At 41.4% G+C, this 27,994-nt stretch overlaps 1 protein-coding gene across 5 annotated transcripts; it reads left to right on the forward strand.

Annotated features, from left to right (window-relative positions):
• The first annotated feature begins 10 nt into the window (after positions 1-10).
• Positions 11-27,985, forward strand: LOC120731715 (RNA-binding motif, single-stranded-interacting protein 2-like). 5 transcript variants are annotated; one of them, XM_040028858.1, is made up of 14 exons: positions 11-164; positions 10,114-10,277; positions 15,988-16,046; positions 17,185-17,276; positions 20,377-20,534; positions 20,687-20,766; positions 20,896-21,005; positions 21,178-21,221; positions 21,417-21,510; positions 21,819-21,869; positions 22,578-22,688; positions 22,813-22,893; positions 24,051-24,138; positions 25,896-27,985. In XM_040028858.1, the coding sequence occupies exons 1-13, from the start codon at positions 93-95 to the stop codon at positions 24,129-24,131; spliced, it is 1,197 nt and encodes a 398-aa protein (XP_039884792.1). In that variant the 5' UTR covers positions 11-92; the 3' UTR covers positions 24,132-24,138; positions 25,896-27,985. The 5 variants fall into 5 exon arrangements, with proteins under 5 accessions (XP_039884792.1, XP_039884791.1, XP_039884795.1 ...); XM_040028857.1 differs by having other exon boundaries at positions 12-164; positions 10,111-10,277; XM_040028861.1 differs by lacking the exon at positions 11-164 and adding an exon at positions 199-426 and having other exon boundaries at positions 10,111-10,277.
• The last annotated feature ends 9 nt before the right edge of the window (positions 27,986-27,994 follow it).

A 27,994-nucleotide genomic window follows, 5' to 3' on the forward strand; every position in this document is an offset into this window, starting at 1 on the left:
GCAGCGGGACTCCAGGCTCTCACTTCCCCAGCTGCTGACGTCAGCTGGCAGCCTGGGCTGTGCTCGCCGCTCCGGACATAGCGCCGAGAAAAATGCTGCTCTCCGTACCGTCAAGGCCAGGAATCAACCCATACAACGGCTATAACAGCAGAAACAGCAAAAAGGTAAACGCTTTCGGGATTTTCCCCAATTTTCGGCTTGTTCGCCCTGCAGGGCAACACGCCTGCGTCTGTCGCGACCAAAAAAAAAAAAAAGAGAGAGAGAAAGAGAGCGCGAGATAGAGAGAGAGAGAGAGAGAGAGAGAGAGGGTTTGTGACAGTGAGCTGCAGTGTCCTTGAGAAGCTAAACGAGCTGAATTTAACTTCAGACTTCGTGGAGTCAAATATTCAGCTTAAAGAGCAGGCCCGCTCCGTGGTGTGTGTCAAGGTGGGAAATTTCCTTCTACCGCTCGGTCCCTGTCACGCTGGACATCTGGCTGTTTTATTTAGTAGTATTTGTGTGCGGGTACTACAAGCGGGGGATGTCGATTATGGCTCTGCTCACTCATTTGAGAAAAGTCAGTGGTGGGGAGCAACTTTTGTGGTTTACTGTACGGTGCTGGGATAGCGCGTCAGTGCCTGGATGGTGTTTGTGGAAGTGGGGGTAGGGAGAAACGCAGGCTGAGAGGGAACATGTTACAAAATGAATTCTGCCTCTTCCTCCGTGAGAGAGCTCCGGACATCTGGTGTTAAGTATCTGGTGTTAAATCAGGTCTTCATTGTCTTCGCCGCCGCGTAAGTTAGCAAAGTTTTTTTTCCCCTCTTTCCCTCGTTTCCCATCAGAAAGCGGAATATGCCCCACCCCTTGAAAAATCCCACCAGACCCCGATGACTACATTCCCAGAATTATGAATCGCGCTCTCTCAGTTGCGTTCACTGTTGACATTGTCACTTTTTGTAACCACTACGTGAGGGCAAATGTAGCCTGACTACTCTGCTTCGAGTAGTACACTAGTATACACCGTAACAGAAGCCATTTAAAAATGAGCAAAAGCCTCTCGATACAGTGAAGTAGCAAAGCTACTTTTCGAGAACTTTTCGCTTCCTATAATCCATATTCCAGAGTGGTGTTTTTGTTTAGTCACGCAGACCTCTCCCTGTGGACCCTAATGACTTCTAAGTGACGGTAAAAGCTTTTCCTTTGAACGTGAAGGCATCGTGTTGTGATTTTTTTTTTCTCCATCCAGTAGAGTAACAGTGGTTTTTCATCTCCTGCTGATATTCCTGCATTTCACTGAGAGTGTTGCTGTGAGCTCCTGAACCCCGAATGGCATTTTGAAAATGTGTATTGACATATTGTCTCTCTGTGATCGCGGACTGCTCATCCTACCAGATCTGATGTCAACACTTGCGCTTGTCTGGGGCAAATAGCTTAAAATGTTTGGGTTGTGCAGGCTCAAACTCAATTAGCGATTTGTTTTTGATGCAGTGGCACTGGGTTGTTACTGAATAGACTTTTAAATTCACTGCTGTTACTAGGTTGGGTTTTATATTGTTTCTGACAAATGGTTCATTCTCTAAACTATCAACACCCACTTTATTTTTTACATTTTTTTAACACCACTGGGGACTAAGAGATACTGTCAAAAGTTTTTTAAGGAAGTACACAAGTGTGAGCAGTGGAGTGTGTGCATGTCAGCACTTTCAGTTTCATTTATTTAATTTGGTCTTCTAGTGACATACATGTACACAACAGATCATGTGGCAGTATTTAATTCATTGCGTGCATAAGCAGATATTTTGGTGATGTGCTAAATTCTTGTGGGAATTGCCAACACTATTTAGATTTTCCACTTTCTTTCTCAAAAGAATTCAGATGTTTCAAAATGTGCACTGGCAAATTAAGACTAAATTTTCTCATGTGTGTTGATGTTTCAAAAACTATATGATTGGTGTTTTTTTTCATCTGATTTTCTTAATTTTATTATTAGTGTACATCACTTACAATGCTGGTAATCAGGAAATTGTTGCGTTCGATAAGTTTAACACAAGCTTTCACCTGATCATAAATGTCAGCTGATTTTCCCTTGCAGACTCCAAATAAAAGGCCTTGATTATATCTTTTGCTTCTGCGAGTCCGCTACGGTCCACTTGGCTCAAAGTGACTTAAATTTCATCATCAGACAGTGGGTGCGATAGTCCATGTGGATGCCTGCATGTCCACCAATTTTGTGTGACACACAGACTTGTCTGTTTGGTTGTCGGGTCTCTACTTGCTGACCGTGTCTGAGTATAATGAAAGCTAAAGATGACATCTGCCTTTGCCGGGTGCCTTTGTTTATCTGTTGCATTAAGTGTTGTTTTAAAAAAAAAAAAGGGTGCAAAGATGATTTGATAAAGAGCTGGAATACTCTGGAGAAGTCCAACCCATGTTGGCTTTTTAAGACGGACACCGATAACTGATGATATTAAACATCCATTAGTCTCATAAATTGATTGATTGATGATATTTTTTTTCTTTCTGACGCTTGCACCATTAAATAATAGTATAAAATTTTATTATGTGTAGTTATTTATTTACTAGTTGTGCCTGACTCAGATGAAACGTGTGCTGACAACAGGTAAATGTTCTCCTGTGGTCAACTCATGCGACGTGTACAGTCATAGCACGCTTCACGAGTGTTGCTCTCATCTCTACTCGGATTTTCATGAAATACACATAAAATACACATCAGCATTAAATATTAGTCAAATTGGTTTTCAAATATAAGCCTCAGCGCTTCTTTTAGTTAATATATTTGCATCTGAATTAAACGTGTGATACTCAGTTGATTTGAATTTGCTTATCTGTGTTTTCAGTGCATAATGATTAGTTTCAGACTTCTCAAAGGAATAATTAAGGTGAAAAGGCATAAAGCAACATGTAAAAGAAGCTTAAGGCATAGGCAAAACATTTACCCCTCAGTTGCTTTAGTAGTATCAAGCTCCTCTATGTTGGGGAGCCAAAGTTCACAGAGAGGTCAAGTTCCTGTGTTTTGTTTCCGCGCACCTCCTTTCATTCTTTTGGTCCCTTGCTCACATTTTGCCGTACCTGAGCTATACAAGTGCATCGAATAAAAAACAGAATGGGGAAATAAACCCATTCACAGGGGTGAGAAAAGCGCTCTTTGTGTGAGCATGGTGATTACTGAGACTGACTTAGCGACTGCTAAATGCCATTCGGTTACTGTTGTGCTTAAAGGCTGCTGCTCCTCCCCTGACTCAGCACCTCATTTCCTCCTTCAAATAAATAGAATTAATGTTCCCAAATCAAATTTGGTTGGTTTCCGTGTAAAGCTTCCTGCATGGAAACATAACAGGAGGCGGCTTGTCGCTTCTTAAGGTATCATGAGTCTCAGTCAGGGCGGCATCGAATGGCGTGGTTTTTTTTTTTTTTTGTACTTGTCATTCACATTTTTGTTTCCCTCTTGGCTGGAGACCTTTTCAACAGATGTCAGCTTAGTGCTGTGATTTAAAGCTGTGGATGCCTCAACATTGACTCTGCTAAGTCAAAGCACAGCTATGTATATGAAAAGAAATCAAAGAAATCAATAAAGCACATTGACTGGAGCATTAAATTCACACACAGATAGAAAGGTTTGCTCTAAAAAGGCCATTGATGGAAAATAAGCAGATGTGAAGTCTCGAATGCATTTCTGACTCGGTAGTTTGATCCTTTTACACATGAACTCCAAACGCTTTCACAAGTATTCATTCCTGAATTCAAGCATAATGTAAACCAGCAACATTTAAGTGGGCATGTTTAGTTTTGTCACGTTACTCCTTGATAAGAGTTGATGTCAGTAAGTTATGCTAAGACTTCCAGACAGATGTTTATTAAATGCCTGTACTGGCAACTGATTTTACTTTGCAGCACTGATGTTTAAAGAAAACCTCTCTCACTGTAACATCGTGCTCAGAGTAAACTGGGTCATTTAAGAAGTTTGATTTTGTTTGGTACGGCGTGTTCTCTCCTTAATGTGACTGTGGAGGTTTTAGTCGCACGCGGAAAATAGTTGACCTGCTCAAAATTCCCCAAATGATTGCACTAAAGAAATAAAACGTATGCAGACCAGCATCCGATGGAAGGTTTATGCCACAGCAGCCATTTTTACATTGCTGTAATGTTTAATGCACCAATATCTCCAAGTTCTTTGAAATAAAATTATTTTTTTCAATGCTAAAATCTAATTATTGCTGTTATCCATGGATCCATGTACTGTTTTACAAGCAAAGAGCAGAAAAAAATGTAAAGATCATTATTATTGTTATATTAGGATGACGTATTACATGTATTTACTTACATTCCTAAACAGAAGAATTCGTTTTAGTGGTTGAATGTTACACTTCATTAATTTCTGACTGACTCCAGTACGCTAGCTCAAATGTGGCTATAACAACATGACTTCAGTTTATTATTTGCGTAATAAATTAAATAAAATATCTAGTTTTACATTTTTTATTGAAAGATTTCTAAAATATTTTAAAAATCTAAGCCAAACTAAATTGTTAAACTGTATTTGTGTATTATAGTGAATAAAAAGTCCTTTCCATTAAGCGAGCTCTTTGTTTGATGCCTGTTGTACAGTGTAATTGTAAATAAAAAATAATGCCTTAGAGTTAAAGAATAAATGGAAAGCCTCAGTAACTCTGGGAGAAATAAAGGAAACAGTGATTGGGGTTAGTCGGGATAACAAAGTGACATGTAATCATGCTTTCATATGATAATTAGAACATCTTTAAACAGTAAGTTAATTGGTGCAGCATAGCAAGCTTGTGTTTAGTTTATTGAGTCAAGCACTTTACAGCACCCATATACACTGTTCAGTGTTTATTTGTTGTAAATGAGCAGTATTTGCCCCCCCCATACTGAAGGCAAGGTAATTTAAAAAATAAAATTAGAATAATATATGCCTTACACACCTCATTTGTTTTAATTTGCAGCTTAAGGACTGACCTGACTATTTATAGCATGTAGTATGAAAAAGAGGTGATACAAGCTTTTTTTTTTTTCTCTTTAAGGTGGATTAGCTGTTATCTTAATAAACATGGGTGATCTCAGCAGTGAGCAGAACCACTGTGAAGATTTTGCTAGCCACAACTGTGCACACCTGGACTGAGTGCGTGAAATCACAGTGCAAAGAAATATTTTTGCCACACAGCTGTGTTGGGGTTTTCTTTTCTTTTTTACTAGAAAGAAGGTAGAGCGAACTAAATGTTCATTAGGATTCATTTTGATACATTACAACTGTGCGCCGTGTCAAACATGATTCATGTCCTTGTTCATGTCATATTTTCCTGTCACTGTGACAGGAACTGAAACCAGCTGATGTCTAGGAGGTAGAAAGCAGGTGGCTGTCTCGAGCTTAATTCACAGTTTCATCGCACACAAACATGGCTCAATTTGTATTTAAATTTTTTGGGTACATGTCTCGCTGCTTCATAAATACGTTCCATGCAATCACATTAAATGAGGGCCTGAAAACTGCGGTTTGCTTGGCTGCCAGTCATCTGTGTAACCCTCTCACTGACACAACAAAGTTTGACACTGTGTGCCCCGACACAAACACTTTAATGCATATTAACGTTAACATCGTTGCTGCTCAAACACTGACATGCTAATGCTAGAAAATAGCTACACCCAAAGGCTTTAGTTTCCATTGATCAATTGTTTTTTGAAGTCTGAATGAGGGGAAAAAACATATTGGGTGGCTGGTTTTTTAAAATTATACTTATTATTATTTGGGTACTTTTTACAGCCCACACATTTACTTTGTTGTGGAGTCTTGTTGTTTTCATTAATCCTATTTTCAGCAAGCAGTAGGCAGCTGTTTTCAGGCAAATAATCTCTTAAAAACCCACAGTATATGACGTGCCCATCCCTAAATGAAGGATAAAGACAAAGATTAAAGTAAATATCGGCAGGGATTAGGGATGTCACGATACCACGATTTTAGTGGGTACCAATAATCAATTAAATGAATGCGTTTCAACTGGAAACCTTTTTATTTAAACAAGAATGCACGTGTGTTCTGACGCAGATCGAGGAATATGAATCAGGATCATTTATATTGTATTGAAATCAGCCAAACCTTTATATCACACACTACTGAAAAAGGTATCAGAAACTACTCCACACGGTTGTGCGTAAAAAAAAAAAACAGCTGTTTTGCTGCAGTGAGTTTTGTTTTTTTTCTTTGAACTTTTCTGTACAGCCACCTTTGTCCTCCTGGTCGCATGCCAGGTATATGTTTATCTGTCTCTTTGTTTAATGTGTCAGATGTTTTGGATCAGTCCCTGGCCGGAGTGCCAGCCGCATGAACCGGCCAAGGTGAACAGGTAGAGAGGGAGACAGAGTCCTTGGAGAAAGCACAGCTGTCAGAAATCCAATGCCGAGGCTTGCGCCGATGCCAGACGCTCTCTCTCTGTCTCACATTTTGTTAGATCTCTAGCTGAGCTCTGGCCCAGTGTTTGAGAGTATCCGTTTCCAAGCTCTCCATCCTTTGCCACCTGACCCGGCTTGAAAGCCACGCAGGCATGTGCATTTGGCCTGTGCGTGCGCACATAGGTGTGATCAGCGACAATAAGAGACAGACAATTCCAAGATTAATAGGTGCCTACAAAGAGACGAAAGGAAGGGGAGCGTTGCAGACTGAAAGGAAGGAGGATTCAGGAACGAGTCTGGACGTGAGTTTGGTGTCCCTGTCACCTGGTTGGAATGCAGAGCTCCTCATTTAGAAGGCTGTGTGATAAGATCAGGAGCAGACACACAGCATTTCCTGCCTACTGCCATACTGTCACTCACCACTTTATGAGACGTACAGTCCTGTTCTTATCCTCCGCTAACACGTACAGACTGTTTAACCTTTTTAAAGATACCTGCTTTATGTTTTTATGATTATTAGCACTTTTGTTTTCTGGGACGGAGCGTTCCGTTGGGTGTATAATGAAGTGTTACATTTTTGGTTGTATGGTTTTTATCAACATGGCAAAGAAGAAAAGATGTGGTTACACACATCGGATAACTCTTCCGGAAGGTTTGTTAATGCTTCAGAAGGATCGTAGGTTTTGAATTCCCATGACTCATTGCTCTGGTCGGTCCTAAAGAGGCGGATGTAAAGCGGCAGCTCAGCAGTGTAATTCTATACACGCTGGAAGCTGTGTCCTCATTTAGTTGGACTTTAAATCTGTGCATTAGCATAGAAGTCGGCTGCCATACACAGGCAGTCATGGCTCTTTCTTGCCAGCAGGACATGGGGAGGTGGGCAAACCCCCCCGCAACCAGGAAGTCCATGGACTTCTGTGAGTCAGCTTGAGAGGCTGAGATTTTAAAAAATAAAAGCAGAGGTGGCGTGAGACTTAAAGGACGGTTGAAGAAGGTGCACTCATGTGACACCTTGTGTCAAATGTCTTCAGGATGTTGGTGGAGGATATTTCTGATACAATTAAACCGTTAGACATGCGATTCAATTAGGTAAGACGTCTCACTTAAGCCAGTGAGCAGTTCCTGTGCATGAATCGCCTCTGAGAGTTTAATACAACACATAAAATGCGGGGGTACGTCTTTGATATTGTGAAAGATTAAAGGCAGGGTTAAATGCTTGCAGTACACTATATTTAAAATAGACACTTCCTTCCAGCGTCAGAGTCTTCATACAGGTTTGCATAAAAATAGAGGAAATGGTTTTATTTATAGAAATGTTCTTGATTTTTATCTTTGGTCCTTAAAATAATCTATTTATATTTCCAGTCTCACAGAGAAGGAGAAATGCAGCGTCAGGACTACAAAATATGATTACTGCAATAACGTGAAAGCTAATTACCAACCGTTGGGGGTGGAGACTTTTCTTTTAAACTTTTTAATTTTTCAGTTTAAAATTTTTTGCTTCTATAACAATTTACCCGCACACTTTAATGTAGGACCTGAGAGAAAGATTACACGTCACCACTATAACGTGACCGAGCATCAACTGCATAGTTACAGCACCGTGAATTTAAAGCTTTTTGCAATAAAGAGAAATTTCTGAAAGCCTGACTGAGATTTACTTCTGAGCGTCAGTCATCGCTGTCTTATTGTTAATATGAACTTTTATGCAGCTCTCTGTGCACATTTTTAGCCTTAACAACGCTTCAGCGGTATGTGTGCGTAGTTAGCCGTGTGACTGCAGACCGGTGATTTAAGGGGTGTTGTTGCAGTGATACGCTCACTGAATGAGACTTGGCTTTTTGGTAAAGAGAGTTTGAATGAGATTATAGGCCTCTGCTGTCCTCTTCTTTCATTCACAAATTAGCTGCCTGCAAAACATATTCATCAAGAATTTCACTGTGATGATATAGGACGACTCCTGTAAGCAGAAGTCTAACACACTTGTGAACATGTTTGAATATCCCTGGAATAAAAGATACAACCAAAATGGACAAAAGGGAGGCTGTGCTTCCATCTCATCTACCTGTCATGATAAAAGTCTACATTCAAGCTTAAGTTGGTGGTGGAGTAGGGGGTTATTGCTGTTGTGAAAGCTGTGGGCAAAGTAGCGGTCAGAAGGCCTGTCTTAAAGGGACCTCACGCCCTTATGGATACTGTCTAATTAGCAGAATTGAGCGATGCTGTCGGTGATCCCGGTGCGATCGTGTCGTCCTGCTGGGCCTTTTTTAAACACGACCAGATTGATCGGCGAGCCCTTTTTTTCCTCTGTCATGAAATAAACCCATTGTCCTCCTGCCCAGCTTCACAGAAGCACCCTGCTGAGCTTATTTAGAAAGCATGCTTGATCTAATTCGTTCCTATACAACAGCAAGTTAAAGAAATTGGACTGTTAAATGAATGCGATTGAAGTCATTTTCTCACTGCAGACAGCCAGTTTCGCCTGTTCTGGTGAAGCTGGTGCGCTCTGTGTTTATTTCCCCAGTCATGTTTGGAAAAAAGCTACCAGATCTATTCCTGAAAGGAGAAGTTTTTTCTTGTCTTTCTTCACTGGCAAAGCGATAATAACATCATATTTATTCCATTAAAATGAAAGCATCTGCACAGTTACACAATCTTTTTGTTTGATATCTCCAAGGAGAGCCACGGTCCCACAGAGAGATTAGATGATGCACTTTTTGTTGCGCAACATCCGTTTCATGGTCCTAGCTGTGAGTCATCCATTAGTATACAAGCAGAATTCACTGCCACTGCATCCTTGTAGAAAACAAACCAAAATAAGATAATAGCGGAAGTAAATGTCAAATGTTTGGCTCATGAGCATGTTTGTTCATATTTTTTAATAAAGTGATAAACTCCAAGTTTATTAATCTCTTTAAATTCTCCTTGTTTCTGTTTAGATTCGAGTCATTTCTGTAACCACATATCTGTCATCAGACATCAGCCGATGGGGTTCTCAGACTCATAATTATCGTGGATTAAGCTGATCCCTGTTTTTGCATCTAGCCGCTCGGGATCTTGTTAACCCTTTAACCTTAATGACTGTTTGAGAGGGGAAAAGATTACACTGTTAAAGTGAAGACTTCAGCGAGTTTCGGGAGCGAAAATAAATGCAGCGTTGTCAGTGTCTCGTTTTTGACGTATCTGCTTTTTTTCATTTGAGGTAACACGAGGCAGCGAGTCGTACTACAAAGTAGACATTGTTAACATCAAGGCTATTATTTATTTCTGCATCATGAGACTAACTAAATGTTGGTCTGAGATCTTTAGGTCTTTGGTTTTTGCACCACAGGATTTTTTTGTGTGGTTCCAGAAGTTAAAAAAAAAAAAGGTTACCCAACATTGAGAAAGCATAAGAGGCCCCTTTTCCCTATGTGTGGAGCAGTCGGCCAAGAGGCCCCACATTCCCCTCAGAAAACGCTATTGGTGAGTGTTGACATGAGGGCTGTGTGATATCACTTTTCGCAGCTCCCACATAATCATCTGTTTCATGCAGAATTACTTTCCATTTCTCCACATCTCTAAACACGCCTTTGAATTTTCACACTTTTAATAAAAACTTCAGCGTACTTGTGTAGTTTCTGCTGGCGTTTGAGAATATCAGCGATGTTTTTTCCTATAAATGTTTGTGCACAGTAAAATAATCGGTATGTTTCTTTCTTGCTGCAGCAGACCTATGTGTCCTCCGGCCACCAGATGGCACCCCCCAGTCCCAACACCAACAGTAGTAGCAACAGCAGTGGCGGTGGAGGGGAACAGCTGAGCAAAACCAATCTGTATATTCGCGGCCTCCATCCGGGGACCACAGACCAAGATCTGGTCAAGCTCTGCCAACCGTAAGTCATTTTTTAACTTTTGGTTATTTTGTACGTAAAGTTATAAAATCATCCTCTTTCTCATTTTTTGAGTTACCATCTATCTATCGTCAAGTGGAACATAAAACTATAGGTCGGCTGGGGTTAGCTTTGGAAAACATGAACACTGGATGAAGGAACAATCTAGCTTTCCTTTATTCCATCTATGAAATCCTCGCCTACCAAAAACACTGTATATAAAGGATTAGACGTGACCACAGTGACATCACGGATTGATAAGCTAAGTTCTGTTTCAAGTTTCGAGCCGAGTGTGCCGTTCTAGCTTTTTGTAACCAGTCACGAGTCCTAGATAGATCTGACTGTGAAGCTGAGGCACTAAAACCACCTTCACAATTCTATTGTTGACCAAAAAAAAAAGACAAAAGGAACCTTGTGCTGTTTTCAGTATAAATGGAAACTACTGACGGAGACCATAAGCCCATCAGGAAAGTGCTATTTGACAGCCACGGGGTGTTAAACAATCAGACTTCTTTTTGCAGCCACCTGCTGGACCTTAGAAAGAAAGCACTTCTTCACTGGCTTCCTTTTCCAGATGTGGAGGCTACCTCCATCTTTTAAATACAGCCTTTGATTTTACACACACAGAGAACTAAAAATGGATACACAATGGAGACTTTTTGGCAAACAACTTCACATTTTTTCCAGAGTCTAATTTTCACTGTAGCCATCGTAAACTAGATGCACTATGCAAATTCTTGTTTGTTTCTGTATGTAGACAGAAGACCTACTACAATCTGTGATATGCAATAACACTGTTCTACTGTGTGATGATTAGATGACAGTATGACTTGCAATACAACGGCTATACAGTTCAGTTGAGAGTTTTCCTTAGGTTGGTGTGGGGCTTACATTAGGTGTAGATGCTGTGTTTGAATGTGTGCAGTGATAAAGGACTTTTGCTGCTTTGTGTGAGATAAGAAGCTGCAAACACATTAGAGAACATCCTGCAACGTTTCTCTGATTCCTTTAGCTGACATGCTGTGTTTGCATCTAAGTCTTGCAGTGGTAGATGAAGCCCCAGACTTAATCTCATGTATGTAACAGTCCGTCCCATTGGCCACGTGTGTGCGTGCTGACAGTGAATGTGTGGTGCACGCCTTTCAGGTTGAATTTTCTTCATTGCACATGTTCCTCTCATAACAATGAAGAAACCGAGACTTATCTGTCGGTGCTAGTGGACACACATGTGTATTGAATGCTGATTGGGGCCTTTGAGGTGCTGCTACTTCTGGCCTTTAAACAGAATCAGGTTAGCTGCTAAGCTAAGTTTATCCTAACCTAAACCAACATATTCTGACTGTTGGAGTTATGGTGGTGCGGTCATATATACCAAGGTGTAACCTTAGTTTGGGTCTATGAAGCACTTAAAAATGCCTGTCTTATTCACAACTTTTTGTAAAAGCTGTTTTGTGTTTGTTTAAGGTAAATATGATTTTACAAGTAAGTCAAACTCTAAAGGGTAATAAAACACACAGGCATGCAGTGGTATTTCCATAATAAATGCCTAAATGATGTTCAAAGGCTGCATGGAGCTGGTGATGTTTCTGAGAGTCGTTGTTTCACTGTTGTTTCCTTATACGCATGATGTTGTTAGGGCAAAAACATTAATATTTATCTGAATGTTCAAAGGTGATTGTACTTTCCATGTTTATTTGAAGGCTTTTTGTAGGTTTATGGTTAATGAATAAGTTGGAGAAAGAGTCATGAGACCTGTGCTGTCCGAAGCTGTGCACTTCATCAGTGGGAGGCGTAAAATTAAATTCATGCCTCCGACCGAGGCAAAACTACATTTTTCGGGGGGGGGGATGGCTCTTTAGGCAGGAGGGAAAGAATAAAGGTTAGTTGTGATAGGGGTGAGTCTTATCACAACTAAAGTCAGTTGAATTAATCTTGATGGGATAGGTGCTGAGATAAAGAAAAGAAACTTACAATATTTCCTCATTTAAACTCAGTGAAGCCAGACTTGTACACCTGGAAACAAACAGCCTAGCCAGTGTAGTTAGCTTTACAGACAAGCATGCAGTTAAACACCCAAACTGGTTTTTGGCTGCTGCAAGTGAGTGCTGTACGTCACAGAAGTGAACTTCAGCCCCACATCCATCAGGGCTCTTTCACAGTAAAAGCACATCCCTGTGAAGAAGCTTACACAACTTCTAATTTAAAAATGCCCGGTAATATTTCCAACATCACAGACCATCCATCTTTAAAACTTTGATTTTAATCATCCTGCCCATACAGAGAAAAGTATCAGAAGTATTAAAATCCACAGGGAGAATTTACTTGGCTTGTGACCACACACACACATACACACACTCATGAATTGTCGTGTGTGTGAGCAATCTAAGAAGATCAGAAATGTGCAGATGTGAAACACAGGAAGTTTGAGTGTTAAAGAGATTTACAGAGAAGCCATTGTGGATTGGCAGAGAAGTGGAAAGAGGACGGAGACTTTAGAGGAGGGTGGGAGGGCTACTGTTGAAGGAGAAACTTAAATGAGCGGGGAAAAAAGTAGCATGGCCTGCTGGGAAAGAATGTCAGATGACCATATATGGGTTAGGGCTGTCTTTTAGGCCCCTTTGGGCTCCATAGTGTGCTTTGTTGGTGTTCTCCTGCAGAGGAGCCGAGGTAAGCACAGGGTCACACAGTCAGTGCCCGTTGACCTTTTAAACTCATAGCATTGTTGTTGGGGAAGTCATAAATGACAGCTTTTATTTTTATCTTTGGTTCTAATTATAACTCAGTGATCAGTAAGTCTTAAGTGAGTTTTTTAGATTTCTTTAGTTTAAAGGCATCAGATCGAAACCAGAAAAAATAGAGATACCTAACATCAGGTTAACCAGTTTTTTTTTAAAGCACATTTCTATTGTCCATACAACAAACATAGTAGTTTCATTGTGCCTAATGAACTCACAGCAATGCCACTAAAGACCTTTGGTTTCTAGATAAATGATAGTTAAGTACAATTCAAGGTCAAACTCACATTTATTTCACCTTAAAGTTGTTTCAGTCAGACAATATTCATACCTCGAGTACTGACATATAATCCACATTGATAATAAAAATATTTAGACTTGATTCTCACCTAGACTTCACTTATATCTCTCATCTAAATTTTGCTCTTTGCTTGTAAATGCCAAACATTTTTGCTTTTTCCTAAATAATCAGACGCTTACTGTTCTGACATAATCAGGTGACAGGTGACAAAGTGCTTTCTGTAAAAAGAGTAGTGGATAAACTTAATGAAATTTGTCTCAGAAGGATGTGCGTGCATGTGTGTACGGCATCTTTACTTCCGAGGCTTTATATCAGTGAAAAGACACCGCTATAAAAAGAAACCAGTGGCTTTCAAGTCTGTTTTAGTTAAAGGCGACTGGTTATTTCAAATTTCCAGCTCCTTGTTTCTATTCATGGACCTTGCTAGATTAGCCTGGCATGATTCAAAGTTCAAAGAAATCCTTAGCGCAGTCCCTGAGGTTGTCCGCTGTCTGAAATTTGCAGTTCTGTTAGGTCCGTGTTTGTCAAAATAGGATTATTATGACTTCTGCAGCCATTTTTATTTTATTTGGCAGTGTGGGACTGTTCTGTGTAATGCAGGGAAACCAGCACCACCACCACAAATGCTTCACGTAACATAGCAGGCTTCATTGACAATGCACGTGACATTGATTAAGTCAGCAAGAGCATGAATAACATGAAAAGGAGGAGATTAGGTGGAGGTGGGTTGCAAAGTGTTTTGCAGAAGTTGAGCCATCAGCTGATTTGGGCTGGCCACCCTCCTATTAGGTCAACTTCCTTTGACTGGCTGCCTCCCATAAACACAAGGGTTGAACTCCAGGTGGGTGGGGTTGCTGCTTTCATAGCAGAACGGTGCTTTACCTTAACGTGATTATCCACCTTCATTAACATCGTAGTAGTAGAAAAAATGCAATCAGAATATTTGTTCAGGAATGAAATGTTGAACTGCACAGGAGCCTCAAAGTAACCAAAGCGTCCTGTAGTACAGAGTACGGCATTTGCATCCAGAATAAAGTGATGTAGAGGTAAAACACAGCACAACATAGAAATACTTGAAGTATAATTGCATGAAAATGTCTCTGGACACGTTCTGCAGTTTCTCGAATGGCTGTAAACAGCACAGCACCAGTTCAGCTTTGTATACTAACAAAAATCCACCATAAAATCAACTGTGTCCATATGTGAAAGCCAGAGGTCCAACTGTAAAACTTCATTTGGGCTTGAATGGGTTACATTATATCAGGGGTGTGTGTACATTCATGCCTAACAACCACTTTGCAGCTGTTAGATGACACTGGGACAGTATAAACATAGCCTGTGTTTATTTGGTAATGGCTGATGAATTATTAATGCCTGCAATAAGGAGCTTTTCTACCACTATAAACTGTGCAGCGGAGCTTCTAGATTATTTTAATTCATCATAATCGAAATGCATATATACGTTTATTTGAATATCAAACTTAACACACAGACATAAGCTAATAAGGTCAATGCAAACATTCAGTCATGCCCCACCGCGGTAACTGGAGTGGAGCCATAAACGTTGCTCCTATATAACTTCTGGTCTTTGCATTTAGGACAAAAGTGGAGGAGTAGCGATGTCTTTAAATTGAATTGCCAGTCATTACCCACGTCTCTGTTGTGACCATCAAGCTTGGTCTGAGTCATGTGGTTAAACGTGCACTGAAACAAGGCCGGAGTGTAGGACCCAGCAGTGTGCTACCATGTGAGGGTGGAAAAACAGAGAGAGAGAGCGGGACGTGGTGGGAAGGAAGGAAGGCGAACTGGAGGGGTGAAGCATCAGGTTACAGTGTACATTCCGCCCAGACGCCATGTTGCCCAAACAGAGGAGCACCAGCCTCTCTCACTGGGTAAATTCACCAGACAAGGGCAGGTCTATTATACTGTAGTGCTGATGCACCGTCTTACAACACTGCATTCCATTAGTCTCAGCATGTTGCATAACACTTCTCATTTGCTGCCTTTAAGGTGATTTTCCTACTATCAATATTTATGTGGCTGGATGTATGCAGAAACTGATTTTCATCTTTTACTGACTGACCTTTGTTGTACGTCTCCGTTGACAGCTGTGAACCGAAATGACAGGTTAAGACATGAACTTGTGTTTCGCACGCTATATTCCTTCTTTTGTTTGTAGATGGGTGGATGAGAATGCATTTTCCTGAAAATTAATATCCCAGTTTGAGAGTCTGATGTTGCAAGTGACAAGATGTTTAAGCTGTATTTAAGTCAAAAATACCCTAGAGCAGAGCTGTATTTAGAAGAGAGGTGTTAGTGTGTTAGTCTGTGTGTGTGTGTCTGGTAAAGACGGGCCGGGAACAAATTGTCTTTGGCCCTGGGGTGCCGTCCCCTGTCCTCGAAAACAACGTCGGGGAACAGAGTTACTGTACGGCGGCCTGAACAAAGACACGAGGGAGGAGTCAGACGAAGTTTTCGGTGCCTCTTAAGATCATTAAATGCACACAAATGGTTGCACAAAGGATTTTGTATTCGTGTTTACACCTGTAGTCTGGCAGCCAGGGGAAATTTATAAATATTGGCATGCATGTGGTAGGAGCAGATTCCTCTTGTTGCCTCATTGTAACCTTGTCCACTCATTGATCCTGTATTCTGTGTTCTTGTCTCTTCCCTGAAGGTATGGCAAAATTGTGTCGACCAAGGCCATCTTGGACAAAACTACCAACAAATGTAAAGGTAAACTCTAATAATCTTTTCAAAGACTGGGTTGTCATGGGTTTTTTTTTTATTATTATATATACATATTTTTTTTAATGTCATTTTCAGTCATTCTTTGGCTGTGGCGAAGCATGCCATTTGTCAAAGGGTTAGGAAAACACTGTTTTCCTGTATGGCCCAGAATTAGATGGGAACATCCATGTAGATCATAAGGCCTCAGTCACATAGCTCTAAAGACTCCAGATCAGTTGGCATGTGCTTGCTGGAGTTTGCTGACTGCTGACAAGCAAAATCTGTTGCAAAGAGGATGCTCCACCTAAAACCTCACCGGATTGCTTTGGTCAGTAGCAGACTGCCACAGTCACCAATAGTTTGCACAGAAGGCATGTACTTGGCTGCAAACCCTTTGCTCTTGGAGATGTAGCGAAACTTGAAAAAGTGCAATGCAAACCACAAATGGAGAATGTTCACCTTACAAATAAAAAACACTGCTACCAACATGTTTCAAAAAGTGCATCTTTTAGTTTGAAGACCAATGTTCTCAATGGAAGGATGGCTATCGAAAAGCTTCCATTCTTAAGGAAGGGAAACATGGAGGAAAGGCTGAGGTATGCCACATTACACAGAACTGGACAGAAAATCAGTGGAAACCAGTTTCATGGAACGATAAATCCAAATTTGAAATGTTTGGTTCAAATTGTCATCATAATCTACAGACAAGGTCAGGAAAGAGGTACAACAGTGAGTTTTTGGAGCCCACTGTAAAACACGGTGGAGGCTCTGTCATGGTTTGCCGCTGCTTTTAGGCCAGTAGTCTTGGGGACCTTGTCAATATTGATGGAATTGTGAACGCAGGAATGTACAGACATATTATGAACCACCATGTAATACCATCTGAAAAGCAACTGATTGGCAACGGCTTCAGTTTTAATGACAATGATCTCAAACGCGCTGTCAAAGCAGTAGAAGTGCGCCTAGATAGAAAACACTCGCACATTTCAATGAATCACTGCACTCATTTCCCATTTTTCCAGCAAAATGTAAAGAAATGTGGCTCAACACTTTTGTAGAGTGCTGTATTCAGCAAACGCATGGCATCTTTTCATGTACTTCCTGATGTTACAGCATTTCTACCATCAGTTTGTCTGTTTTACAGGCTATGGCTTTGTGGATTTCGACAGTCCAGCAGCAGCACAGAAAGCTGTTACAGCTCTGAAATCCACTGGGGTCCAAGCTCAGATGGCTAAGGTAAGAATTAGCCAACTATCTTGTATCCATCTACCACTTGTTGCTTCCAAGTTTACCAGCCACCATTAGATTTAAACATGCCTTGTTTAGCCCATCACCCTGTCTTGTACCCGTATTGATCTTCAGAGAGCCATCAGCTCAAGAGTCATGGCCCCATTGCTGCGCACGTACACACACTATCATGTAAAAGGTTAAAAACTGTTACATGCAGTGGCCTAATTGGCAGCGACTGTGCTGTTGGAAAGGGTTCAAAGTAAACTCTTGTCTATAGGGAGGTGTGTGTGTGTACTGAGATGTCCCAGTGATGCACAGCCCAGACCTGCAGAAACAGTTTGCTGATCATAGTTTTTATTGCTTGTTCCTCCGCTCTGTTCGGTCTCCTCTCAAATCCTCATTTTGCCTCTTTCTTCACTGTCCTCCGCACTACCTCCTGTCTCCTTCCCCCTCACGTACTTCATTTCTGCGCTGTGTATGTTACAAACCTGCTCCTGTTGTAGCACTTGTTCTGAACTCTTTGTCCAAGTGTCTGAAGTCAAAGCTACTCTTGTCGGCCCATTAAGCTGATCCCTCTGGCTCTGAGGCTCCCCATTGAAGGAACCCGGGGGGGAGGGTGCCACTACACCCGCTGTCAATGGGACAGGCACAATGGACTGGCATTGTCCATCGCCTGGGCCTGGGCCTGGGGCAGACACCAGCACTTAATACACTCCACCCCGGCGTCCCTACCTCCTCCCTCTATCTTGCACCCAAACAGACCCGCAGCAATGTAACACCAGGGTCTCCCTCAGAGCAGCGCTGGAGAACTGTAACGGATACACACTGCCAGCTGACCTGAAACAGTCCAGTGCAACTAAAACCTGGGTCTAAGTTCACTGAGCTGCTTCTGTAAGAGTGCCATACAATCCTGCGTATCTTTGTACTTGACAAGTGCAACTGGACACCATAACCTGACTCACCCAGACAGCATGTGCTCAGTGAGAGGTGTTGATAACCACTATATAAACCTAAATATACACCGCCGTCTCAGAGTCAGTGGGTATTTCAGGTCAGCAAAAAAAAGAGCTATAGTCAATGGTATTATCAATATCAAGGGCAGGTTCACCTGCCAGCAGCTTCACCATGGCTGCTGCAGTGTTATTCACAAACACAATGAACCACACCTTGAACTAGATGTCCTTAGAGTGTGTGCTAAGTCCCTGAACGGGCCACCCCAGCCTCCAGGCTGCAAGCCCAGAGGAGCTGCGTGTGTAGGGGCAGCGAAACAATGGCAAAGTTAAAAATAGAGCCGCCCCCCACCCTCCCTGCCGCCCCACCCCCTCTGTTTTTTTTTTTTTCTTTTTTACTTCTCAGCACCTCCCTGTTTGAACTCAGACGTCATCACCCACACGCTGCTCGACACACAAACACCCAAGCGAGCTAACGCAGAAACACACCTTAACAGACACGGCTTGGTGAAGGCCTGGCACAGACAATACACGGTGACACCTCAGCAAATCCCATTCATGCGCCTGAGCTGCACGCGGCAACATTTTAATACAGCAGGAGGAAAATTGTTAGAATATCAAACCGTCTGCTGTGTGCGCTGGCCGAGCTAAAAGGAAAACAAAAAAAGGGAAAAGGGGTGGAGTTTTTTGTTTGTGTTTGTTTTGTCATATGGCTTTGAATTCCACTACTGTCAGCTGGCCTATGACCCCTGCGGTTTGCTCCTCTGTTGCATAATAGCTGTGTTAGCAGGAATGACGGCAATCACAGAAAATAGGTTATCTCTCCACCAGATGGCTGAGAGTAGGAGATACTCACGTAGGCTATAAAACATTTAAGATAGCTGTTGACATACTTTAATGCCATAAATGTTCTCAGGAATTCTTCATTGTCAGATCGCCACCTCTGTCAAATGTGCCCGAACAGCTTGGCAAGTATCTGAGGTACTGGCTGTCCTCTCCTGGTTGTTGCTTGGATCAGTCCAGTCTAAACAGTTGTAACTCGATTTGCCTCGCTCGCTGACAGCTTCTGACAGCTTCTTCTCCATCCAAATTTAAAAAGCTTTTGTTATTTGTGGTGTGCAGAGCTGTTTGATTGCATGCAGCAGGCACTGAAAAGAGGAGATAAAATGGTATAGAGAGCAGCCTGCTAGTCAGAAGACACCCATCTGTCTTCTTTTCTAGTTTCGCTCTTTTTCTGTCATTCTCCTTTCTAATTGCCCAAATGACTGCAGAGGCCTGGGTAGGTCCTACCCTGTAAGTTTCCTCCTTCCGTAACAAAATATCAGCCTTTTGAGTTATTAATTTCCTCCCTCTTTCTTCGCTCTCCGTTTTTTTTTTTCCTTCCCCTGTTTTTTAGCCCAGCCTCTTTTTTTTTTTCATGGTTGCCAGGCTCCTGTTGCTCTGTGAACTCTTTAACTTCATGCCTGGCTTCCTGTCTGCTTCTGCATAGTCACACAAGGTTTCGCTTTCAAGTAGTGCCACCAAATGATCTCTCCTCTTAATTTACTCACAGATCAAGATCTCTTCATTAGTCAAAATTATACCAAAAAAGCGCGACTCGCTACCCCTGTGCACAAATTAATACTTTGCAAATGTCAGAGTGGTTTTTTTTAGCGTGCACGCAAGGTTTTTCAAATCCTCCTCAGCTGTGGCAGTGACACATAGAAAGTGGTGAGAGATTATTCAGGGTTTCCCTTTATTGGTCTGTCACTAATTGCTTAAAAACATTTCAGCAGGTTCTGTTACTAAATTATGCTTGACACGCAAATGTAATTTAATCAATTTGCCAAGTGCAGTGGCAGGTGTTGATGGAAAGACGGGTCGCACTGCTGCCTACACAGAAGTTTGTGCCGTGTGGAAAAAAAGATTTTTGAAAGTGACAACATTTTTCTATTTGCAAGAGTGCCAGGAAAGTGTGCTATAATATATATATTTTTAAATTGAAGCCGGGAGAACTTCACGCTTTAAGCAACTGTAAATACTTGATTAAAGCAGCGGCGTCTGCACCGACACGGTCGCTTTGAGATAAATAATAAAAAGTCGGCGCCGCGTTTCCATATTCAAAGCTTAAGAAGATGCACGAGCGAATGGATTCTCATTTCTCACTTTCTGTATAGCAACAGGAGCAGGACCCCACCAACCTCTACATCTCCAACCTGCCCGTGTCTATGGATGAGCAAGAGCTGGAGAGCATGCTCAAGTCTTTTGGCCAGGTCATTTCCACCCGCATCCTCCGAGATGCTAATGGGACCAGCCGCGGCGTCGGATTTGCCAGGTCAGACTGTGGCCTCGCATGGTGGCCCATCGTGTCTTGAGCACATTTTCTGTTATCAATTACATGTAATTTGTGCAGCTCTGGCACGGACCAACCGAATGCAAACAGCGCTTCTCGAGAGGGATTAATTTGAACTCTGTTTGGTTTTTCAGGATGGAATCCACGGAGAAGTGCGAGGCCATAATTCAGCATTTCAATGGCAAATTCATCAAGACTCCACCAGGAATACCCGGTGCGTGGAATGTTTTTTTTTTTTGTATTATAGAAACCTGATACTGTTGTAAGTGCTGGAGCTGAGTGTGTTTTCTTCCCCACTGTGATCAGTGAATTCACTCTCTTGTTTGACCTGTTGCTTTCTCAGTGCCCACAGAGCCCTTATTATGTAAGTTTGCAGACGGAGGTCAGAAGAAGAGGCAGAACCAGAGCAAATATCTCCAAAATGGAAGACCTTGGGCTAGAGACGGAGATACGGTAACGTCTTTTTTTCTCTCCTCTAAAATTATGGAGAAAAATCACATCAAGTACATACTGGAAAGTTTTGAATTTAATCGTCCACACTGTGTGCTAGCAGACTGTTTTAGTACGTACTGCACCGGTGTTTGCATGACCTCACTGGTTCTGAATCCCTTTTTTGTTTTCCCAGGGAGGAATGACGCTTGCGTATGACCCCACAGCCTTACAAAATGGGTGAGTGGTATGCACGGACTGACTAAAAACAGTCCCAGCCCTCCAGGAAAATAAACATAGCAATCAGAGACTGGTAAAAGGCTGCCCTCTGCTGGACATTGCAGGAACTCAGATATGTTGCTAAATTAGCTGGAAATTGTGGACATGTTGCAGTTTCCTTCATGTTTTCTTCTTGTTGCTCTGTGTGTTTGGCAGCTTCTACTCCTCACCTTACAGTCTGGCTCCAAATCGAATGATTGCTCAGACTTCCCTCTCTCCCTACATGCATTCTCCTGTCTCATCATACCAGGTGGGACTTTTCACTCTGTTTATATTCAAATTATTAGTAGTTTTGTTTGTTCATTTTTAGCCCTGCTGGCTTTTAAAATCTGCATGAAAGTGAATCATGTATTTTTCTGTTGCTTTTCTGTACCGAATCCCTCATTAAGGTCACGTTATGTAAGTTAACATGCAGAACGGCTGCTTTCATCCAGGTCCTGTCTCTGTTCTTGTGACCTTTTTGTGCCAGCTTACACATTAAGGGCTCTGAGGGGACTGTGACAGCACCAGATGAAAAATATCGAAAAGTAATTTTGCGATGTACTCCCGCCTCTACAGGTACACAACCCGTCCTGGATGCACCATCAGTCATACCTCATGCAGCCAGCTGTGAGTATCCCTTCTGGTCAATGCTTTCTGGTCTTTTCACTTGGCCCACAGGGCAAAAAAGCATAAACAAAAGTGTAAATGCAAAAAGCGCTTGAAGCAGGATATACAAATCAAAGTGTCACGGCAATGAAAAAGAACATAGTTCTTTCTGTTACATGGAAATCAACAGGAACAAGCGGCCTCAGTGGTCACACAGGAAGCTGTAATATTTATTGGATCCCTGATAGTTGTGATCCTTAAGCGTACGCTTTAAGCATTGACCTGCTTTAGGGAACGCCATTAATGAATTAGTCTCAATACTTTTTGTGGTTGTAATTACGCTGCATGTTAAACTGGACAATGTATCTGTAGCTGCCCAGCATCAGCTGCATTGCTGCCACTATCTGAACTTGACCAGTGGCAGCTATGATTTGCATTAACCAAATGAAAGGAAAAATATCTTCTGCTGGGTCAGCTTTTATGGAAACGGGATCAGGGTGCGTGCCGAAGCCATGTGGAAAGCTTAAAGAGGAATGCACACCTGAAAGGGCTTTTATTTCATCAGTAGATATCTACAGTTTTTAAAAAAAAAAAAAATTAAACGTGTACCAGTGTTATTAATAAAATATGATGAATATTAACCTCTGCATTTTAACAAAATGTAGTTTCTAGGTGATACATGTCACACTCTGGGACTGCATTTAGGTGTGTGTCTCTGTGCGTTCGCAGGGTACAGTTATTACCCCAACAATGGAACATGCCATGTCCATCCAGCCCACATCCATGATGGGACCTCTCACCCAGCAACTAAGCCACCTGTCTCTGGGCAGCACAGGCACAGTCAGTACCAACAGACACACAAACAACTGTCCCCGTCACTAACGAAATTTACAAGTGTAATTATTTGCGTGAAATACTAAACACACAGTCACAGATTTCATTTTCCTCCCTGTCTTCCCTACAGTATATTCCGGCCAATACAACTATGCAGGGGACCTACATCCCCCAGTACACCCCAGTGCCTCCTTCCAGCGTCCCAGTAGAGGTATGAAACGTTTCCTAATGTCTTAATGATGTTTTGTTTTTCCATGAGGTGGCTGGCTCAAATTGAAAACTCCTTTGTGGGACATACTGTGTAACTAATAATTGAACGTGGCTAAAGAAATGGAGGTGGTTGTTCAAAGGTGCCAGCTGGCTGATTGAATTCACTCGATATCCCGAGAGCCTTTTTAAAGTGATCATGAATTTACCAGCTAAACCTTTAACTGCGGCGTACGTCCCTGTGTCTGTGAAGTCATTTTGTTGATGTTTTTGAGATCAAAATGACTTAGCAGTGCTGTCCTGCCTTCTTTTTAATCTGTGAAACAAATGTGCCTAGTTTAGGTTGCAACTGCTCATTTTCCTTATTCATTTATAAATCTGCCAGATATTTGAGTCATTAAAAAATGTCAAATAATGAAATATTGTAAAGCATCTGTCATTTTATTGCTTTATTAGGTAAACAGCACCACTTAAAAGTGCTTTTAAGAAGCAGCAAAAATTCTTTCACCGTGTTGATTATCTGTTGAATGACTGATTATTCCAGGTCAGCACATGTGTTTGCTGCTTGAACCAAAGAGAATATTTCCAGCTGGGAGAACCTGTATAAATGGAGTGTCTGCTTCTGTTTCCGCCCAACATTGGGCTGAGTCCATGTGTAACCTTTGACAACCTGAATGCAGTCATATGCGAACCTCAGATTTAAGACTATTACCTAACTGGGCAAGCCTTTGCAATTTCTTTATGTCTTTCTTTATTTACTTTGGCAATCACTGCGCAGTCTGTGTGTTCCAGGGCTGTATTGTGGCAGATCCAGGCAGAGTGCTCTGCAGTAGGGCCTCTGAACCTGTGGGGTGTTTTTAAGCCATTTGCTGAATGGGGCTCAGTGATAGCGGTGGTGGCCTCTTAGGTGACCTTGTGAATGAGAAAATGGATGATTTATGAATGAAGTACAACAGAAAGCACATGAAAGGGGGAGGCTGTGAGTTTAAATCCAGTATTTGCTCTTTGTGCATGCACACAAAAGGATAAGATGCATTTAATGTGATTAGGAAGGGAGTTTTAAAATATCGTCTGTCTCCTTTATGCTAACATCTGTGTGGTTGTCATGAATTATTAAGTTGCTAAACCTGACTTTTTTTTTTTTCTTTTCTTTTACCCCAGGAAAACGGTGGCCAGCAGCAGCAGGTTGCAATGGAGACTCCTACAGAACACACAAACTACTCATACCAACACACCAAGTAAAGCTAAGGTAGGTAAGGTCGCTCCTTCCTGCAAATTACAAATATGTAGACGTTTGTAAATTGCTTAATTAGAAAAATTGTAATGAGCATGAATGAAAACACAAGTCGTGGTTAAAAGTGACACAGATGATTACAATGGTGAAAATATTACTAAGTTAAAATAACTTTTTTTTTAAGGAGGTTTTCACAAATCAAAAACTCTAGAAAAATAATAATAATAATAATGGATTACATTTATATAGCGCTTTTTGAGACCCTCAAAGCGCTTTACAATTCCACTATTCATTCACTCTCACATTCACACACTGGTGGAGGCAAGCTACAGTTGTAGCCACAGCTGCCCTGGGGCAGACTGACAGAAGCGAGGCTGCCATATCGCGCCATCGGCCCCTCTGGCCATCACCAGTAGGCGGTAGGTGAAGTATCTTGCCCAAGGACTCAACGACCGAGACAGACAGAGCTAGGAATCGAACCGGCAACTTTCCGGTTGCAAGATGAACTTCCCAACCCTCTGAACCACGGTCACAATAAAGACATGATGGTCATTGTGGCTTCTGGATGGGGGCATGTTTATGAGTGTTGTTCTTTGTATAGGGACTTTAAAACTGAGAAATTCTCTGTTCACTCCACCTACATATGTGGTTAAACATTTCTCAGTTATTGAGCCTTTGAAGAGCAAAATATCAAATATTTTAAATGTAATTGTTTGTAGCAGTGCTACAAGCTGATCGCCTCTATGCCACATCGTGTTGATGCAGTAAGCCGAGGGGAAGGAGCCTGAACTAAGCACCGAGTGTATAAATGAACATGCTTTTCCGAAGCTGGACATTATTTTATTGTAAATCCTTTTTTTTTAGTTGCTCTTATGAAAGATTATAATCTGATATTAGATACTGGATTTCTAACTTTCATGAGCTATAAGCCTGTATGCTGTTTGTCATATCCTTGCCTGGACATGTGCACCACATCCAGGGCTGCTGCTGCCATGTTTAGATCCCACCCTGGAAGTCCCCATTCTTCCCACTTTAAACTATCCGCAGTGGTTACCAGATCTTCTCTGCTGCGTCAAAATTGCAACCCTCATGGTAAAGAGGTTGAAAACACAGGGCATGCGGTGAGTGAAGATTGTGCTGCTGTGACTAAAAAACATTTTCACGCCAGGCCGCAGCACGGCTAAGGCTGTTTGCACAGAGTGGTCGTCTCACTCTGGGGTACTTCATTGGTGCATCAACCGGTGATTGTGAAAAGAAAGAAAAGGAGAAAACAGATGACGGATCATTTTCCCGAGGTGATAAATCACTCCAAGGTTTGAAAACTGCCTCAGCAGGAGCCGACTGTCATCACCATCGGCTTTATCTGACACTAAGTTTATGTTTGCTCTGAGGTAAGTTTGAGGTCAGCGGTTGCTAAGCACAGACTTCCAGTCAGGCATCTAAAGGTCGCTGCAGTGCTGGAAGCAGTCCAGGTATGCACAGTGACGCAACCTTAAACTCAATAGCAGCCAAACCGGAATCAGGTGTGGTTCGTGCTTTCAGTGATCGTAGAGGTAGACGGTCACGCCGTGTGTATCCATCGGCTGAAAAAACTCAAAATAAGGAGTAGGAAGGAATGATTTGATATTGCATAATATGATTTTAAGAGGAAGACTTTAGCTAATTATGTCTGCTATGGTCTAAAAGCATCTCATGCAATGTTTTCTAAACTATGATCAGTGCAAGTGCGCGAGTGGGTTTAGTGTGTCAACGCGGAGTCGTGTGTTTTGCAGCTCCCGGCAGGGTGGGGCCGAGGCTGCGAAATGAATCCAACCGAACAGGATTCAGCTGGAAGAGATCTGTGCTCCATACCATCACCAAGCAACCCGACTTGAACATGGATGACAAAAGGAACACGTGTATGCCTGTGAGTGTGTTTGTTTGTGTGCGTGTGTGTGTTTGTCTGTTGTTTGTCTATTTCTGTGTTTTTTGTTTTGTTCTTTTTTGGGGGGGTTTAAAGAAAAAGGACAACACTTAACATCATCAGACTTTTCAGCTCACATCCTCAAGAGCTGATCAACCAAAGGTGGGAATCTTCTTCAAGAGAAGCTTTGATCTATTTTGATAACTGAAAAAAAGGAACGTAACAAAAAAAGAAGTTTAAAAAACTCTTTGAAAAAAAAAAAAATTAAAAGAGGAGGAAAAGACAGAGCATTATTTTTGTGTACGTAATATAGCAAATTCTTATTTTTAACTGAGCATTCTGGATGTTTCAGAGTGATTCAAGGAAGAGTTGAAACACAATGTGTCTTTTTGATTTTTTTTTTTTTTTTTTGGGTTTTTTTGTAAAATATGCAAAGTTTTATTTTTATTTCCTGATGTCTGTTGTTGTTTGACATTCTATTTGCAGCAGCGGGACGGGTTGGGGTGTGCGGGGAGGGGGGCAATTTGTACAGATTTTAAAAAAAGCAAAAAAAACCTTACAAACACTTCCGCTGGTCTGGTGTGTCGAGTCGCTCTGACTGTGGGAGGCAAACCGTTTAAAGCTACTTCTTCCTGTAACTGCTGCAGAGATTTCTCATCACGCACAGATGATGACAAACATCGACTGTTTATAGTTTAGTCAAATTAATTCTTCTCTTTCTTGTTTTTTCGTTTAACTTTAAATCATTCTTTCATAAGAGAACAAAAGACAATCAATTATTTATATTTATATTTGAATTATAGTTCTATTTTTTAGAGGTTTTAGATCAGCGAGGCATACGTTTATACAAAAGGAGTTATTTAATACTGTAGTCAATGAAAACATGAAAGAGCTCCCCCCCCCCTAGCTGAGCTCCAGTGTTTGGCTCATGAATTTAATTTTTAATTATTTTTTTATGATTGGAGCACTCTCAGTCCACATATGCTTACAAAAAAAACCTGCACCTACTGTTAATAGTTAATACTTTACTACATCCTCGTCCATGAGAAGTGGTTTTAAGCGGTTTTGTGGTGGCGAACCATCAGGTATCATTGAATTCATCCTCTGCCTGAAGTGGTGACGTGTGCACGCATTACAAAGGAGAGATTATGTGAAAACAAAGAGCAAATGCAGTGACTAAATTAAGACATAGCTTAGTGAAAGCAATGAGGGATATCGAATGGAAGACTAACAAAATCCCTGAGAATAATTTGTTTGAGAGGAAAGGGAGCTGTAAGTCTTTTTTTTTTTCAATGCTGCTGTCACCTGAGTTTGATTCTTTGTCAGTGATTTTTGTTTTTTAGTTTGTAGAAAGTTAAGTGTCTTCTGTTTTTTCTCTCTCTCTCTTTTGTCTTTCACTTGAAAGTCTTTGAGCTAATTTGCCTTATTTTTTGATGAGTTAATCTTACAAGTAGATTAGATTTTAGCTGTAGATTTTTAGCTTTTTATGGAGTCGTTTTTTTTTTTGTTTGTTTTGTTGACGCTGTTTTCTTGTGCGCATTGTTTTCTTTTCACATGAATTTCCGTTCCAAACCTCGCGTCGTCTGTCCCGACATTGCGTCTGGCCTCTTTAGCAGAAAGCCTTCCAGAATGGAAAGCTGAACCAAACAGTGACTTTACTTAGTGCTGATCCAAATCACTTCTACTGATGCTGCTGCATCGGGCTCGGACAAGCTCATAAACACACAAACCTGGGCTGTTTTCAGCTTTTTAAGTCAGCACACCGAGTTAAGCTGTCACCACGTACATCCAAACATGTTGAACTTTAATTTATACGGATATCAAAAACTGTACATATGTAGATAATAGAAATAATGGTTTTACAAAGGACTGCTCACTAGACCATGGAAGTGCCATTAAAGATGATTCTTACAGCCTTTAGTGAGACAGCAAGTCTGAATGACTTTGTGAGTGATAAAAAAAAAAAGT

This window comes from Simochromis diagramma, unplaced genomic scaffold, assembly GCF_900408965.1.
Source record: "Simochromis diagramma unplaced genomic scaffold, fSimDia1.1 OVJJ01000483.1, whole genome shotgun sequence".
Lineage (NCBI taxonomy): Eukaryota > Metazoa > Chordata > Actinopteri > Cichliformes > Cichlidae > Simochromis > Simochromis diagramma.

Bases quoted from the DNA above. Each gene is read 5' to 3' on its own strand.
- LOC120731715 (XM_040028857.1), top strand. From the start codon at position 93: ATGCTGCTCTCCGTACCGTCAAGGCCAGGAATCAACCCATACAACGGC. The intron at 16,047-17,184 runs GTAAACTCTAAT...TCTGTTTTACAG, and splicing joins AACTACCAACAAATGTAAAG to GCTATGGCTTTGTGGATTTC. The intron at 22,689-22,812 runs GTCAGTACCAAC...TCTTCCCTACAG, and splicing joins CTCTGGGCAGCACAGGCACA to TATATTCCGGCCAATACAAC.